General features: G+C 41.6%; 1 protein-coding gene across 1 annotated transcript in view; it reads left to right on the plus strand.

The window, feature by feature from the left end:
- Positions 1 to 341: 341 nt before the first annotated feature.
- Positions 342 to 17,243, plus strand: part of Golga5 (golgin A5) — a 31,185-nt gene continuing 14,283 nt past the window's right edge. The window contains exons 1-6 of the mRNA XM_059279344.1: positions 342 to 571; positions 3,219 to 3,786; positions 7,737 to 7,961; positions 9,388 to 9,607; positions 10,349 to 10,472; positions 12,823 to 13,026. Of these exons, the coding sequence (XP_059135327.1) occupies positions 3,249 to 3,786; positions 7,737 to 7,961; positions 9,388 to 9,607; positions 10,349 to 10,472; positions 12,823 to 13,026 (1,311 nt within the window). The 5' untranslated portion in view covers positions 342 to 571; positions 3,219 to 3,248. The remainder of the gene's footprint in view (positions 572 to 3,218; positions 3,787 to 7,736; positions 7,962 to 9,387; positions 9,608 to 10,348; positions 10,473 to 12,822; positions 13,027 to 17,243) is intronic.

The following is a 17,243-nucleotide window of genomic DNA, read 5'->3' on the forward strand; positions in this document are numbered from 1 at the left end:
TTTCCACTATGTGGATGGAACTCAGGCCATCAGGCGTGGCTATTTATATACTGAACCATCCCACAGGCCCAGGGATCATGTTTTCTGTGTGTTTCCCATCCTCTGCTTCGGAATCCTACAAAACTTTTGGATTCCAGAGGGAAGAGGAGTTTAGAGACCTGTGCAGGGATCACCATATGCTTACGTCCCGCCCACTTCAGACCAGACCCACCTCTGTCATCACGTGGCCCCAATAGTGGGCGTGACCCGCAATGTTGTGCCGGCCGCGTGTAGGCGGTGGTTGCGTCATACGCACGCTGGCGCGGCGCCGGGTTCGGCCAGCTACGGAAGCGGGGCGTGGCCAGGCGCTAGGGCCCCGCGGACGCCGGCGCCGCCGCCTGAGTGGCCTGTTAGGCGGCCGGCGGCGCTCGGCTCCCCGCCGCTCAGGCAGCTGGGCGGCCACTCTGTTTTGAGGTCCTCGCCGCCCTTCCACGTCTCCCGGAAGAGGTAGCCGGCAGGTCCGGGAGCAGCCCGCTGCTGAGGCGGCCCGGGTGGGCGACGAGGCCGTGGCGTGGTGGCTCGGCGTCCTCAGGTGAGGCGCGACCTGGCCGCGGGCGGGACGGCTTGGCATGTGGGACCCGGTCTCTGCCTTTCCCGAGTGTCGTCTTCGCTCAGGGCCACCGCCCCGTAGGCTCCGGCCACCGAGGCCGATTGCCCTCCACCCCCATCTCTAACTTGCTGTGGGGGCGCAATGGGGGTGTGTCCTCGCCTCCCGGGCACCCCGGGGTCCGTCAGACCGCCGGGCCTGGCCTTTGACCCCTGACCCCGCCCCCGTGTGACATCTGACCTTTCAGGTGGCTTTGCACCACCGAAATCCCCTCTTGGAGTCTCTCACTGAGACAAGAGCCCAGGCCCCAGCTCAATGTCTATAATCCATGTGAAGGTCCCTGGTAGTGTTTTAAAGCCCCATAAACTTTCAGATGGGAGGCAAAACATTAATTAATACGTTGTTTTAGGCTTTTTTATTAGGAGAGTTAATTTTCTCTCACTCATCACCAAATTTACTTTACGCTGTGTGGAGTTTTATAAGTCAGAATGCATGTCACCTTCCGTTTTCATTTAATTTCTCATAAACTGAAATACACTCCTAGTGGGTTTCCTAAAGAATGTGTCTAAACAGTGAACTCATTGACGAGGTTAGGTAGAGAGAGGAAGGGATTAAAAGGTGGACTTGACATTAGATTTCAATGTCTGAGGTGCCATCTAAGCTCTGGGATCTTTTAAAACCATATCCATGTTTGTTTTTTTAAAGGACATTGCAATTTGCCACATAATGTAGCTGAGAAAGTTATTCGTGATACTGTTTGCACAACACTTGGCGTGTAAAGATGAACTGCTTCAGTAATGTTTCTAGGAGTGCCTGTGTAGGCTAGATTCTGGGAATTCATTAGTGAGCAAAACAGACATTGTGTTTATCCACCCACTCCCCTTCCCCCAAGAGGGAGAGACAGATGTTTTAAAAACAACAGTTATAATAACCTGAAGCACTGTAAGGCAAAAGAAGGGTGTGCACACAGAAATCAAAGACCTAGCTTAGATGGAAGGAAAGATAATTCTGATGCCAGTTTAGTGAAGAAAGCCCAAGAGTTAGCCACATAATAGTTCCGGGCCCAAGGAATGCTGACTACCTTTGTCAATCATTGTTGACTTTGCAGTTGACTTTCTTCTATAGCATGAAGGTTAATTCCTTCATTGCCTTGACTTACATGGCACCTATAAGTGTTCAAATGTGTTGGTAGGATAGATCTTTTTTTTTTTTTTTTTTTTTTTTTTGGTTTTTCGAGACAAGGTTTCTCTGTGTAGCTTTGCGCCTTTCCTGGAACTCACTCGGTAGTCCAGGCTGGCCTCAAACTCACAGAGATCCGCCTGCCTCTGCCTCCCGAGTGCTGGGATTAAAGGCGTGCGCCACCACCGCCCGGCAGGATAAATCTTTTATACAGTCATTTAAAAATAATTTGGACTCAGCTTAACATGCATGTGGTAGGTACTAAGTATTTAAATTATTAAAAATTTACTTGAGACCTATATGTACATCCATAAATCACGGGAGTGCTTCACTTTAACAGTAACAGCTTTTGTGATAATCAGGAGGTGTTTTTTTTTTTTTGTCTCCCCCACTCCCACCCCCCAAGTTCAGCCCTCTGAAACAAATTTCAGAGAACTGTTTATATTTGGCTGTAGTAGAATTTTGCAGAGTGTGTCCTTTGCTATTTGAATCCTGTCTGAATTTGTTAGGGTATCCATGAAAAAGTGTCATAGGCTGGATGGATTAGACAGTAGAAGTTGATTTTTCTCAGTGGTCTAAGTCCGAGATGAAGGTATTGATTTGTATATATTTACTTATTAGTTGTGTGTGCACTTGCAGTTGTGAGCATGTGTGTGGCCAGACGACAGGTTTCTTGAGTCCCCTGTCTCCTTCCCCTGTGGGTTCCGTGGATTGAATTTAGATTGTCAAGCTTCAGGGAAAGGGCTTTTACCTGCCCAGTACTCTTGCCTGAGGCTGATTTCTGAGGATTCTCTTCTGGCTTACATCCGACTGTCTTCTCTCTTGTTTTCACCTTGTCTCTCCTTATGACTCTTTGTGTCTACATTTCTTCTAACACAGACATCAGTTTACTTTAAATTACATTTTTAAAGACCCTGTCTCCATAAAGTCACATTCGGAGGTCTTTAGGTTTGGAGTTCAGTATATGGATTTTGGGGGAACACATTTTAGTCTCTAACATATGTTTTTGCTCTGTTAAGATTTGCCCTTCATTGAAATAAGGAAAATAGTAGTAGTTGTAATGATAGTGGAAGTTACTAGAGGGGGTTTCTTTATGCCATCTCAAAAAGTTTCTTTATGTATCTCAAAAAGTGTTTCCCCCTATTGTTTGATCTTATAACCATTCTGGGCTAGGTATGGTGATAAATCCTTGTAGCCCCAACTACTTGGGAGTTCGGATAGGAATATGGTTTGTACATGGTACCTTGGGCAGCACAGCACAAACCCATCACAGAACATTTACAGAAACATTCTGTAAGGAAGTATACTTACTGTCCGACATTTTCAAGATAGGGTTTCTTGGCTTCTATTAGTAATCTGTTCAAGGTTGCCTGACTAGTAAGAGGCAGGTTAGGATTTCAACCCAAGACTCTTTCCGGATGATACACTGATCATATCCTATTCTTTTTAACAGGTTCATCAGTAGGATTATCCTGCTACCATCATGTCTTGGTTTGCTGATCTTGCTGGAAGGGCAGAAGATCTTTTAAACCGAGTTGATCAAGGGGCTGCCACAGCTCTCAGAAAGGAGAATACTAGCAACATCTTTTATAGCAAAAATACTGACTACCCTGAACTGCACCAGCAAAACACAGATTCACCATACCAGACTGGACCTAAAACTAACTATATTTCCTCAGCTGCTGATAACATCCGACAAAAAGCCACTATCATAGCTGGCGCAGCAAATGTGAAAGTCGGATCTAGGACAGCCGGGGAGGCCTCCCATCCCAATGAACATCCATCTGTCCCTAGGCCTTCATCACAGTTTGTTCGAAGGAAAAAGTCAGAGCCTGATGATGAGCTGCTGTTTGATTTTCTTAACAGTTCCCAGAAGGAGCCCACTGGGAGAGTGGAAATCAAGAAAGAGAAGGGCAAAGTACCAGTCTTTCCAAGCTCTCAGTCCTTAAGTGTCAGTTCTGTGAACACCAGCGTAACCACCATCAAGGCCACTGAAGAAAATCCTGGGAGCCAAAGTCCTGGTAGTTTATCAGTCCTGTTTCTTTCAGAATTAAGCAGATTGGATGTGTCATCCTAAGTTAAAATGTTTGAATAGTATTCTCCACCCACTATTACAGGAACTGTCCTCACAGGTGTAAGAGAAGGATCTTTGCCAATGTGTGGTGTAAACAAGGGTGACAACGTTGTCTACATTAGTCAGTACTATGTTAGAATAGGGACTTTTGAATGTTGTCTGTTGACCTTTACCATACCCATGACTGAACTCAGCCTTGCATACACTAGACAGCCATTCTACCACCAGGTTGCATCCCTAGCAATTTTGCTTGTATTCTGTTTATACCTTCCTGTTTCCATTCTTTTTTTATGATAGATGTTACATCTTTTTTTTTCCCTATGAAGCATCTCTCTTTGTTACTCTAAAAAATTAACATACATTTATCACCTTAAAATTTTATAGTTGCTGGCCAGGCCTGGTATGTAGACCTATTATCCTAGGTACCTGGGAGCCTGAGGCGGGAGGATAAGAAGTTCAGGGCCTGCCTAGGATACAGGATGAATTAAAGGCCAGCCTGGACAATTTAGTGAGATGCTGTCTAAAAATAAAAACTAATAATAAAAGTCTGTATATGAAACTAAATAGTGCAGCGCTTGCTTAGGATGCAGGAAGCCTTGGTGTTCAATCTTAGTACTACAAAAAAAGAAAAATAGAATTAGTAATCTTTTAATACTGAGTCAGTATTCTGATTTCCTGTTTGTATCATATTTTTAAAGATTTGTAAGCCAGGTGTAGTGGCACATGCCTTTAATACTAGTACTTGGGGGGCAGAGGCATGTGGATTACTGAATTCAAGGCTAACCTAAGTCTATAATGAATGCCAGGACAGCCAGGACTACACAGAGAAACCCTGTCTCAGAAAAAAAAAAAAAAAAAAGGTGTCTTTGAGATTCCAGAGAAGAATTGAGATCTTAATATAATTTTTATCTATAGGCCACCCTACAGTCTTTGTTTTACAGTTTATTGACTAACAGATGTAGATTTTTAAAACTTATGTGTAAGTGGTAAATACATTCTAAATTTAATTATGATTTTTCTTTTGACTTTGAGTTACTTAAAAGTTTCCCTTAGTTACAAATGTGAAATTTTCCTACTTTCATGATTTTTAACTTGATAACATTGAAATCAGATAAAACAGCCTGTGAGTTTCAGTTAAGTTTTGTGTGTGTGTATGTTTGTGTATGTGTGTGTGTGTGTGTGTGTGTATATATATATATATATATATATATATACACACACACACACACACACATATCTAAATCCTTGCATTAAATTTGTAAATTAGACTTTTACATCTTTAACACATTTTTTGGACCTAATGAGGAGCTGTCAATATTTAATAATAGATATGTTTATTTTCTGGAGGTGTGTGGGTGCATGTGTGCCACGGAAGCATGGAGTGATAAAGGACAGTTTGAGGGATTTGTTTCTCCTACATGGGTTCTCTCCTATGAAGGTTCTGGGGATTTAACTCAAGTTATCAGGTTTGGCAGCAAGAGCCTCTTCCTGTTGATCCTGTAGTCAAATTTTTGGGGAAAAGTCTTTCTTTCTTTACTTCTTTATTCATTGGTATTTTGAGACAAGATCTAGAGCCTGTAACCGTCCCACCTCATCCTCCTTAGTGCTGGGATTACATGTGCCATGAGCCTGGATCTCACTGGGATATTAGTTTTGAGAACTAGTCTAGCCCAGGTTGTCCTTGATCTCATAGGTCAGCTTCAATATTTTTTGTTTTTGTTTTTCAAGACAGGGTTTCTCTGTGTATCCCTGTCTGTTCTAGAAGTCACTCTGTAGACCAGGTTGCCCTCAAACTCACAGAGATCCACCTGCTTCTGCCTCCTGAGTGCTGGGATTAATGGCGTGTACCACCACTGCTCCGCTGGTTAGCCTCATCTTATGGTAATCCTTCTGCCTCAGCCTCCCAAGAGGTGGGATTATAGTGTGTACCACCACACCTGGCTTCTTGTGTTTTCAGTTTGCATTTGTGCAGTTGCCAAAGACTGAGGATTTCACCTTGTTATTACTTGTTATCTAACCTTGTGAAGAGTCCCCTTCTGTCTTATTTAAAAAATAAGTTAAATGTGGGGTTGGAGAAATGGCTCAGTGGTGTAGAGCACTGGCTGCTCTTAGAGGACATGGTTTGATTCATAGCACCCACATGATGGCTCACACTGTCTGTGACTCCAATTCCAGGGAATCCAATACTGTTCTTCTGGCCTCCATAGACACAGGGCATTTACAAGGTGTACAAATACATACAGGCTAATATTTATACACATTAAAAATACAAAAGTAAGCTGAGTGGTGGTAGCACATGCCTTTAATCCCAGCACTTAGAAGGCAGAGGCAGGCGGATCTTTGTGAGTTTGAGGCCAGCCTGGTTTACAAAGTAATTCCAGGACAGCCAGGCCTATACAGAGAAGTCTTGTCTTGAAAAACAAAACAAAAAACAAATTTAAAAATTAAATAAACAAAAGTAAATTAAAAGTTAATTAAAAACAAGATGAATTGAACTCATCTTTTGGTAAGACATTTTAGATTTCAGTTTGGTTATAATATATTACTGTGACCTGTTGTTAGTCTTATTGCCTTGAACCCACAGCTGTTCTGTTGTGCCTTCTCAGTGTTTTCAGTGTTGATACTTGTACCCTCTTTTTTCTTTCTTTCTTTCTTTTTTTCTTTTTTTGGTTTTTCGAGACAGGGTTTCTCTATGTAGTTTTGGTGCCTATCCTGGATCTCGCTCTGTAGACCAGGCTGGCCTTGAACTCACAGAGATCCACCTGCCTCTGCCTCCCAAGTGCTGGGATTAAAGGCATGTGCCACCACTACCCTGCACCCCCTTTTTTCAAAACCATTTCAGAAATAAGGAAATCCAGTGTTTAAATTATCTCTGGCTTTCTTCTTCCCAGAACTGTTTTTATATTTTGTCCCTTTTCTTCCATTGTGTCCAGACTTTGAGGGTCCTTGAAGGTCTGTAGACTCCATTTGTGAGACTAGATTTTCATTAGAGAGTATCTGTTGAAAATTAATGGTATTTTTATGGGATCCTATGTAGCTGGAAGTTTTCCTGTGTTCTGCCCAGTCCTGCAGCCACTCAGACCCAAGTAAACACACAGAGGCTTATACTAATTACCAATTGCATGGCCTATGGCAGGCTTCTTGCTAGCTAGCTCTTATAACTTAAATTAACCCATTTCTATTAATCTATGTTTTGCCACATGTTCTGTGGCTTACCGATCTGCTGGCATGTTGTTCCTTGGGCAGAAGGCTGGCGTCTCTTTCTCCTCTCCTTTCTTCTGTCTATCTGCTTGTATTTCCTGCCTGCCTCTAAGCTGCCTTGCCATAGGCCAAACGGCTTTATTTATCAGCCAATCAGAGCAACACATTCACAGTATAAGAAAGACATCCCATAGCACTCCCCCTTTTCTGTCTAATCAAAAAGGAAAGTTTTAACTTTAACATAGTAAAATTACATATAACAAAACGATATCAAGCAAGAATTACAGGTACAATATCTAGTCTATTTGTATTTGGGAAAATTAAAGAAAATATTCTATCATCTATACTATATTTGTGAGTCTAAAGTTTCATATCTAATTTATCTTTTATCATAACCAAGAAAAATTATAATTATAACTATCTAGTCTTCAATTGCATCAAAGACCCCAGGAGGATATAATATTACCTAAGTAAACAGGAAATGCATTGTAAGCAATTTCTAAAAATCTAGAATGACAGAGACAGCTGCCTGCCTGGACAGTAATCCAAAGTTCCTCTGCAATGTACAGCATACAGAAAGACATCCCACAGCAGTCCTAACTATAGCGACTAACTCACCAAGAGGCATTCCAAAAGCAAGTGACAGCTGCTTACAGTGACAGTGCTATTATACCCAAGTGTGTTCTTGTTTTACAGAAGGAAATAATTCTGAGTCTATGCCTGAAGGCCACCAGGAATCCTCAAAGGAAAGCACAGCATTGAGTGCCACCAGCACGGAGCACAGTCTGCCACCTGGTGACGGCAGCAACTCCCACGAGCTGTCTAACCTCCGACTGGAGAATCAGCTGCTCAGGAATGAAGTCCAGTCTCTAAATCAGGAAATGGCCTCATTACTTCAGAGATCCAAGGAAACTCAAGAAGGTAGGCCTTAATTCGATGGGGCTTGCAAAAGGTTTTTTTCCTCAGAAATTTAGAACCTAAATTTTGGCTAGTTCAGATTCTTTTTTTTTTTTTTAGATTTATTTATTATGCATATAGTATTCTGCCTGCATGTATGCCTGCAGGCCAGAAGAAGACACAAGATTTCATTACAGATAGTTGTGAGCTACCATGTGGTTGCTGGGAATTGAACTCAGGACCTCTGGACAAGTATTCTTAACCACTGAGCCATCTCTCCAGCCCCTAGTTCAGATTCTTAAGAAACCACTAAATTTAAAAAAAAAAAAAAGGGAGGACAGAGTCTTACACTATAGCCTAGGCTATTGTCAAACATATAGCAGTCTTTCTGTTTCAGCCCGACGAATACTAGGTTTACATATGTAAATTACTAATTAAGAACCAGTAGAAGTCAGATATTAATAATATCTGATTATTTGATTTATTTATTCTGAGCTTTAAGGAGAACTATTTCATAATCCAAAGTTGAGGTTAAGTGCTAGACACTCATAGGCAGGGTCACAGTGTTGCCACCCCAGGGACCATAAATACACATGGAATTCTGTGTGACTAGTGCCCTCCAGAACCGTGCAGTGACATGACAAGTAGATAATCCTCTAATACTTCAGAAATGATTCAAAAAGAAACAATTGGGACTGGAGAGCACTGGCTGCTCTTCCAGAGGATGAGTTCTATTCCCAGAACCAATAGGGTAGGTCACAACCATCTGTAACTCCAGTTCTAGGGATCCAGTGTCCTCTTCCGATTTTCAGGTGCACTGGCCATGCATGTGGTGCCCATACATACATGCAGACAAAAACTACACATAAAAATAATCTTTTCAAAAAAAAGAAATAGTAAGCCAGGTGGTGGTGGCACATGCCTATAATCCCAGCAGTCGGGAGGCAGAGGCAGGTGGATCTCTGAGTTCAAGACCAGCCTGGTCTACAGAGTGAGTTCCAGGACAGCCAGGCCTACACAGAGAAACCCTGCCTTGGGGGAAAAAAAGAAAGAAAAGAAATAATGTATCTGTGATGTGGTGGTGACAGAGAGGGTGTGAATACTATGGCTGTGGCTGAGGAGAGATGAAAACAGATAGGAAATGTCTACCCTGGTTCCTAGGGCCAGTGAGATCAGTGTGATGGAACAGTGGGAAGTTTTATTTAGGCATGAAAGAAGGCCAGAGGGGCAGAATAAGATTATTAAAAAGACTAGGAAAAAAAAAAAAAACCTTTGATTTGCTCAGACTAATGGAGCCATGAAATGTTTTGAAACTGTTTCATGAAACCCCATGAAGTTTGTTTCAGTACTTTTAAAATTGTTTTTGGTGGCAGACTACATATCTCACTATGCATATCATGAAAAGATGTGTTCTGTTTTGCTTGAGTAGAGAAATTTCAATTTTTTCTAGAATTAAATAAGGCAAGAGCAAGAGTTGAAAAATGGAACGTTGACCATTCCAAGAGTGATCGGATAACTCGGGAGCTCCGAGCCCAAGTCGATGACCTTACTGAAGCCGTGGCTGCCAAGGATTCCCAGCTGGCTGTCCTCAAAGTGCGACTGCAGGAGGCTGACCAGGTGCTGAGTTCCCGCACAGAAGCACTGGAAGCCTTACAGAGTGAAAAGTCACGGTAGGTAGTTCTGCTGATAAAGAAAAGGCAAGCTAGAGTGTACACGTTTGGTAATAGTGTAGTATTTACAGCTTATGAAGAATCAGCTTTTTTAGAAATTTAAAAGGGAAAACTTTATAATGTTGGGAATGTGAGTGATTAAAATGGATTCATTTTTTTGACCCTTAAGATACATAGTTAGAAAATTGTAAATTTAAGAGTATTTAAAAAGCATAGTGCCATCCTTTATTTAGTATATGGTATGTACTTACATTTAGCCTAAAAATACAAAAATATTCTGTTAAGAACATCTTAGGAGTTGGGGATTTAGCTCTGGGGGGGGAAAAAAAAGAACATCCTAGGTTGAGGCTAGTGAGATGGCTTCAAAGGTTAAGAGCAGTGGCTATTCTTCCAGAGGACCCAGGTTCAATTCCCAACACCCATATGGCAGCTCACAACTGTCTGTAACTACAGTTCCAGGGGATCTGACATTCTCATATAGACGTACATGCAAGCAAAATACCAATAAATAAATAATTAATTTAAAAAAAAAGAATGTTGGGGTTGGGGGATTTAGCTCAGTGGTAGAGGCAAGGCCTTGGGTTCGGTCCTCAGCTCCGAGGTGGGGGCGGGGGGGGGGGGGGGGAATGTCTTAGACCATCTTTTTTCTTTGACTAATTCATAGATGCTCTAGGAATTATGGTACCTGGTTGCTTGCTCCCTGTGGCAATGTGTTCTTTCATGTGCTGCATTTTCCTTTAGAATAATGCAGGATCACAATGAAGGCAGTAGCCTACAGAATCAAGCTCTGCAAACTCTTCAGGAGAGGCTGCATGAAGCGGATGCCACTCTGAAGAGAGAGCAAGAGAGCTACAAACAAATGCAGGTCAGAAGGGACCTTCTCTTGGTACTCAGGCAGAGAGGGTTGCCTCTGTACTTCATAGCACATTCATTCTTCAGCCGAATTCTACCAGGCATCTTGTCAAACAGAAGCCTAGATATTTGAAAAAATTATCTTAACCCTTGCTAAGTTAATTTTATGTATGAGAGAAAATTAAAATGGTTTATGTTCATCAGAGCTATGTATCTGTCATTGAATTTGGTTGTAACAACCATTGCCATTTCAGTAAATGGGGTATCTTGTTTCATCTTGGGGTATCTTGTTTGTTTTTATTTAATCTTGTCTAGTTCTAGTTTAACCTGATTCATTTATTTCAAGAGAAAATTCTCTCTCTCTCTCTCTCTCTCTCTCTCTCTCTCTCTCTCTCTCTCTCTCTCTCTCTCTCTCTCTCGGTTTTGGTTTCCTTGTATAGCCCTGGCTGTTCCAGAACTTGCTCTGTAGACTAAGCTGGCCTCAAATTCAGAGATCCGCCTGCCTCTGCCTCCCAAGAGTTGGAACTAAAGGTGTGCACCACCATGCTGGCTTGTAGCTCTACTTTTAAAGGAATTTTTAAGTGTAGTTCAGTCTTTGACCTGTTTACACTTGAAAGTCACCTCTGAATCTACTGAAGGTTTTAGTGAGGTTTTTTTTTTTTTTTCCAGTGTGGGGGAAGGTTATTTTGTTTTTGTTTTTACTTTATTTTTGAGATAAAGTCAGGTGGTGGTGGCGCACGCCTTTAATCCCAGCACTCAGGAGGCAGAGCCAGGCGGATCTGTGAGTTCGAGGCCAGCCTGGTCTACAGAGTGAGATCCTGGACAGGCTCCAGAACCACACAGAGAAACCTTGTCTCGAAAAACCAAAAAAAAAAAAAAAGAGAGAGAGATAGAGTCTTACTACATAGCCCTAGAAGTCCTGGACCTTGCTATATAGACCAGGCTGGCCTCAAAAATCACAGAGGTCCACCTGCCTCTGCCTCCTAAGCTGTGATTCAGGGCATTTGCTACAGTGCACAGTTTAGTGGGGTTTTTTTGTAATACTCAAGGGTGAATCCAATGGACAGTCAAGGTTGCAAACTCTTACTTTGTATCTGTAAATATTCTGTAATCTGAAATACTTCTGGTCCTGGGGAACTTTGGATAAGGGGTAAATAACCTGTTTCAACATGTAGTTCATGTTAAAAAAAATATTAGTGAGAGGCTGAGCGGTGTTGGTACACTCCTTTAATCCCAGCACTCCAGAGGCAGAATCAGGTGGATCTCTGAATGAGGCCAGTCTAGTCTATAGAGCAAGTTCCAGGACAGCTAAGACTACACAGAGAAACCTTATTTCAAAGAAAAATATATATTAGTGAGATATTTTATGTTCTCTTCTGTTTTCTGAATTTTTAAAACATGGTGTGCTTTATTTACACTTACAGCACATTGCAATTCATTCACTCAGATATTGAAACTATCTTTGGGGATATTTGGTCTGTATTTCGATTCCTTAAAATTTATAGATGAACAAGAGTCACATACCTATGTTGTTCTAAAAGTATTCAGAAGTTTTTCTAAGAACAGGCAGTTCCTCAAGAAGCTAAACCTAGAGACATAGAGTTCTCATATGGTTTATCAGTTCTACTTTAGGTATCTGCCCAAGAGATTAAAAAATGTGTGTTCACATAAAACTTGCTGACTATGTGTAGAGCAGAATTCATATCTGGGCAAAACTGGAAATAAAAATGCTACTTGATGCTGAGATAAACAAGTTGTGGTATGTCCATATAAGGAAATCCTGTTAAGGCCATAGAAAAGAATAAAGTGAGGCTGGGGTGATGCTTTAGTAAAGTTTGTGCTATGCCAGCACGAAGACCTAGGATTGGATTCATGTAAAAAGGTGGACATGGTGGCACAAATCAGTGACTTCAGTTCTGGGTGAGCAGAGGGAACACTCAGACTCCTGGAGCTCTCTGGCCAGCCAGTCTAGCCATGGTAAGCTCCAGGTTCAGTGAGAGACTCTGCCTCAAAATAAACTAAACTAAAAGGTGGCTTTCACTGATTTGCTGAGGGTTGCTTTATATTTGTGGCAATCCTCTTACCTCTGCTTCCCAAGTACTGGAGTTAGGTGTGCAACACCATGCCCGGGTGTTTCTTAGAAAACAGATCCTCAGCACCAAAATTGGAAATTCCAGTTCACTAAGCCCAAAAAAGACCTTGTTGCACCTTGAGCAAACTCCTAGTTGACTTTAATGCATTACTGTTCTTTTTTGGACGTCATTGTTGGTTAGAGCTATAAATCCCTTAAGATTCTGAGTGCATGGTTGTAAATATATTTCAAGCTAAATGACAGAATAAGTATAATGTAAAATTTACCACAGAGTGAGTTTGCTGCACGCCTTAATAAAATGGAAGTGGAACGTCAGAATTTGGCAGAAGCGGTTACTCTGGCAGAAAGAAAGTACTCTGAGGAGAAGAAGAAGGTTGATGAGCTCCAGCAGCAAGTCAAGCTACACAGGTCAAGCTTGGAGTCTTCTAAGCAGGAGTTACTTGACTACAAGCAGAAAGCTACAAGGATCCTCCAGGTAAGCACAAGTGTACACCCTGACATGCCCCTTGCTGGGAGGCACCAGCACTCTAAATACTCGAGATGACGTACTGGCTGCATTGCCCTGCTGCACTTAGAACTCCTATGAAAAGGGTAGAAACTCTCTTGATCTTACCACTGCCTACTTCACATTTTCAGCTTGCTCCCTTCATCTCGGATGACGCTGTTGTTGCTAAGCACCTATGTTATGCTCCTTTGGTGGTTCCTATAAAAACTGCAGTCACCAATGTAGCCTTCAACTTCTCATCAGAGAGAAAAAGTGTGCTTTTGTTTGATTTAGGGTAGTCTGTCTGTCTGCGCATGGGTTCCATCTGCCTACTTCATTTTTGTTGCTTCTCATACGTCTCACTGTTGTCATGTGTGTGACTACTGCTACTGTGTCCTAGCTCACAAAAGCATGTGGTCACTTAGCAGAAGAATGGGGACTAGATTTTGGGCCCCTTCCAAAGAAAAAATAAGTTGGTTTCTTGTTTTGCCCTTTTTTTTAAAATTTTTTCTTCTTTGAACTGGCTCCTGTTTTGTCTCAACATCAGATACATCAGAATGATTAGGACTAGACTATCTTCATTTATTAAGAACTTATTCCCTTTGCTCCATCATATCATTTCTATCCATTACATTTCTTAATTTTCTTCTCAAAAAGGTCTAGGATGACCTGAACATGTATTTGCGGTTATATTTTGCTGTTTGCATACACTTTGACTTGGATGACACAGTCACTCTGTTACCCTCCCTTCTTGGAGATCCAGCCTTCTGTGCCACATACCACCTTGGCTCCTACTTTGTCCTCTCTTGTCCTTGTTTCCAGCTCTCTGGGGTTTTCTTCCCAGTCTCCAAAGAGTAAAGGCCCCTTTAAGCCCTGTCCTAAATCTTCTCTCCTACTTTGCATTGCTCTATGCTCACTCTGCTTCTGCCTGTCCTCTCCTGAGACTTCTAGCATGTCTCTAACCCTCACTTCCTGACCTTGGGTTCTTGCTGCTTGCTCTTTAGGTTGAGAGTCTCAACTCCCAAACCAGCTTCTTCATTGTTTTGTTCTGGTAATATTACTGTCATCGGACACTAAAGCATGAACCCACACAGTTGTTTACAAAACTTTAGTCTTTTTTTAAAAAAAAAAAAAAAAAAAAAAAAACCTCTTTGATTTAAGGGCACATTCAGCTTAGCAGATTTTAAAAAATCAAAATAAATAATTGACAGAGTAAAGTCATTGATGCAGTACAGTGGGACTTGGAGAGAAAAATGCTTTATGTGCCCGGGGTGCCAGGGTTCACTGCACTGAGCTGACACTATAAAGAGAACTTTGAAGGATGAGTAGGAAGGCTCCCACAAGGGTAAAGATTTAGATAAAAAAAAAAAAAAAAAAAAAAAAAAAAAGCTGTGCCAGAAGCAGGGGTCCTGAGAGAACACAGTGTGCCTGGGAAGCTAGTGCCCAAGATTAGGTGATGGGGATAAAACCCAGTGATGGGCTGGAACCAGATTGTGAAGGCCCTTGCAGGTTTTTATCCTGTAGGTGCTAAAGAAACTGAGTAGCATTATAAGATTTGATATTAAGAAGTGTAGCATCAGTGAGGAACTTAGGTGAGAGTTGGACATCATCTTGTTCATCGTTGCATCCTGAAACAATATCTGGTACTCAAGAAATGTAATGAAGGAATAAGTGAGATGGTGAGATCAGAGGCAAGTAGATGCTAACAGGTGATTATAAGAAGTGTTAGTGGCCTGACCTAGGTTTGTGGAAGTGAAGATGGCTAATGGGATAGCTACTGGGTAGAAGATAGAATATTTGAGAAATTTAAATTGGAAATTTAATTGGAGAGAAGGGAAAGAAGGCAGATGGAATCTGGGATGACTGGGTTTCTGTTTGCATGTAAGGATGTTGTTTCTTGTCCTCTAAAAGGAACAAAGAGGAATGATGACATGTTAGGGTTGAGGGAGGTTATGACAAGTTATAATGAGGTTGAAAAACTGATATGACATTGATGTGAAAGTGTCAGGAAGGTAATTAGAAATTCAGGCCTGAAGCTCAGCAGAAGATATGGGTGTTAGCCATGGGAGATAGCGTCAGTTAGGGTGTAGGGGAAATTAATTGTGAGTAATATGCAGCTTGAGAGGAGACCTAGGACTAATTAGACTATTCTAAACATCAGCATTTACAAATTGGGCAAAGAAAAAGAAAACTCCTAAGAAGAAAGTGGCCAAAGTTTGGAAAACCAGAAGAAGCTGGGCCAAGTAGAGTGCCCAAGGACAATGATGGGCAGTTAGGCAGCTTCTGTGATGTGATGAAGGCTAGGTAGAGTTCTTGGATTTGGCGTGTGGAATCTCTGGGTTTCTCAGAAAGGGGAGGTCCAGTGTGCTTTGGGTGGTGAGGGTGTAAGGATAGTGATAGCTTCACTGGCAACATAATGCAAGGCCAAAGGCTGCATGCAAATGGGAGAGTTGCCAGGCTAGAGTCCTGTGATTGGGGTGGGAGGCAGTATGTGAATGGTGATGTTCAATGCAGCAAATTTGAAAAGTAAAGTTTGAAGAAAGAAATGGAAACGCCTATAGTTCTGCCACTTAAAAGGAAAAATTCTTTTGAAAGGAGAATAACTTTCACATTTTGTATTCAAGGTAAAAGAATCGATCCTTACTGGCTGAGAACTTTATATGTTATCTTCATAAGTCTTTTAGATCTCTTCTTCCTGCTCATCCTTCATGCCAGGGATCCACAGATCTTTCTGTAAAGGACCAGATACTAAATATTATATATTCTATGGACTAAAATGGTTACAATCATGTATTCTTTGTTTTCATTTCTTATAATCGTATTGAAATGTGAAATACATGGTTAGCTTTTGAGCTATACAGAAACAGGCCACCAGATTGACCCATGTGATTTGGACACCTGCTGTACAATACTTCCTGATCAACCCTCCTAAAATGCATCTTGGTGACAGCACTCTCCTGTTCACTGTCTGGTAATTTGATTTAGCCTATCAAGTCAAATGAAAATAAATTGAATGATCCTCCTGTCTCTACCTCCCCAATGCTGAGGTTACAGGCACATGCCATCACAGAAGATTGACTTCTTATTTAAATATACATTCTGAAATGTTCATGAATTACTTTCTAGAATTTGCTTTGAATTAGTCTAAAGGATTAGGGTGGAGAAACGGAGGTGAGAGGATAAATGTGTGTGTGAAATAAAAATCACCATGAGCTGACCACTGTAGCACCATGTGACAGGAACATGGAAGTTTATTTATATAAGAAATTTTCCATAACTAAATTAAATAAATACAGTCTCAACCAAAAAAAAAAAAGAAAAGAAAAGAAATTGGTCTCCAGATATGGTGGCATCTGCCTGTTACTCTAGCACTTAGGAAGCTAAAGCAGAAGGATTGCCACAAGTTCAAGGCCAACCTGGGCTACAGTGTGGGACTTCATTTCAAACAAAACAAAAATAAATGAAAGTTTAGCCTGGCATCTGAAGCACTTACAAATGGATCCAAACTCTGAGCTGTCTCACACGGTGCTTTTGTGTTTCTTGGTATGTTTTAAAACTTGCTGTATTTCAGTGTCAGTATAAATGCTGACTCGTAGTGAAACCTTCTCTCCTCCTCAGAACTCTGCAATAATCTGACCATTTCCCCTTGTTTGGGTTTATTGCATTCTTCTACTGGGTACCTTTAATTTCCTGTTTAGTTTGTGAGACAACAGGCGCTTTCCAGAAGAGGACATGGTCTTTATCTCACAGAGGTCTTTGGTACAGTGCCAAGTACATCTTAGATGCTCCCTAAGCGTTAGTTGAGTGGAGTGTGATTGAGATAGGAAGAAAATAGGCCAAACTTATGAAACATTTGCAACTATAACATGTTCATGGGGACTAAGATCCAAGGACAGAACAGGCGGTGCTGACGCATGCCTTTAATCCCAGCACTTAGGAGGCAGAGGCAGATGGATCTCAGTGAGTTTGAGGCCAGCCTGGTCTACAAAGTGAAGGTCTAGAACAGCCAGAGCTGTAACACAGAGAAACCTGTCTCAAAAAAACAAAACAAAAAGATCCAAGGACAGTACAGCCAGGATCTCTTGCATTTTTATCCCTATGGCTTTAATTAGCTGTGGATTTCCTCTATGGATGAATGTCTGGTGGTGAGATGACACTGTATAAGCTAGCTGGGAATAATGCTTAGTGAAAAGTGTGCTTAGCATGTG

Source organism: Peromyscus eremicus, chromosome 14 (genome assembly GCF_949786415.1).
Source record: "Peromyscus eremicus chromosome 14, PerEre_H2_v1, whole genome shotgun sequence".
Classification (NCBI taxonomy): domain Eukaryota; kingdom Metazoa; phylum Chordata; class Mammalia; order Rodentia; family Cricetidae; genus Peromyscus; species Peromyscus eremicus.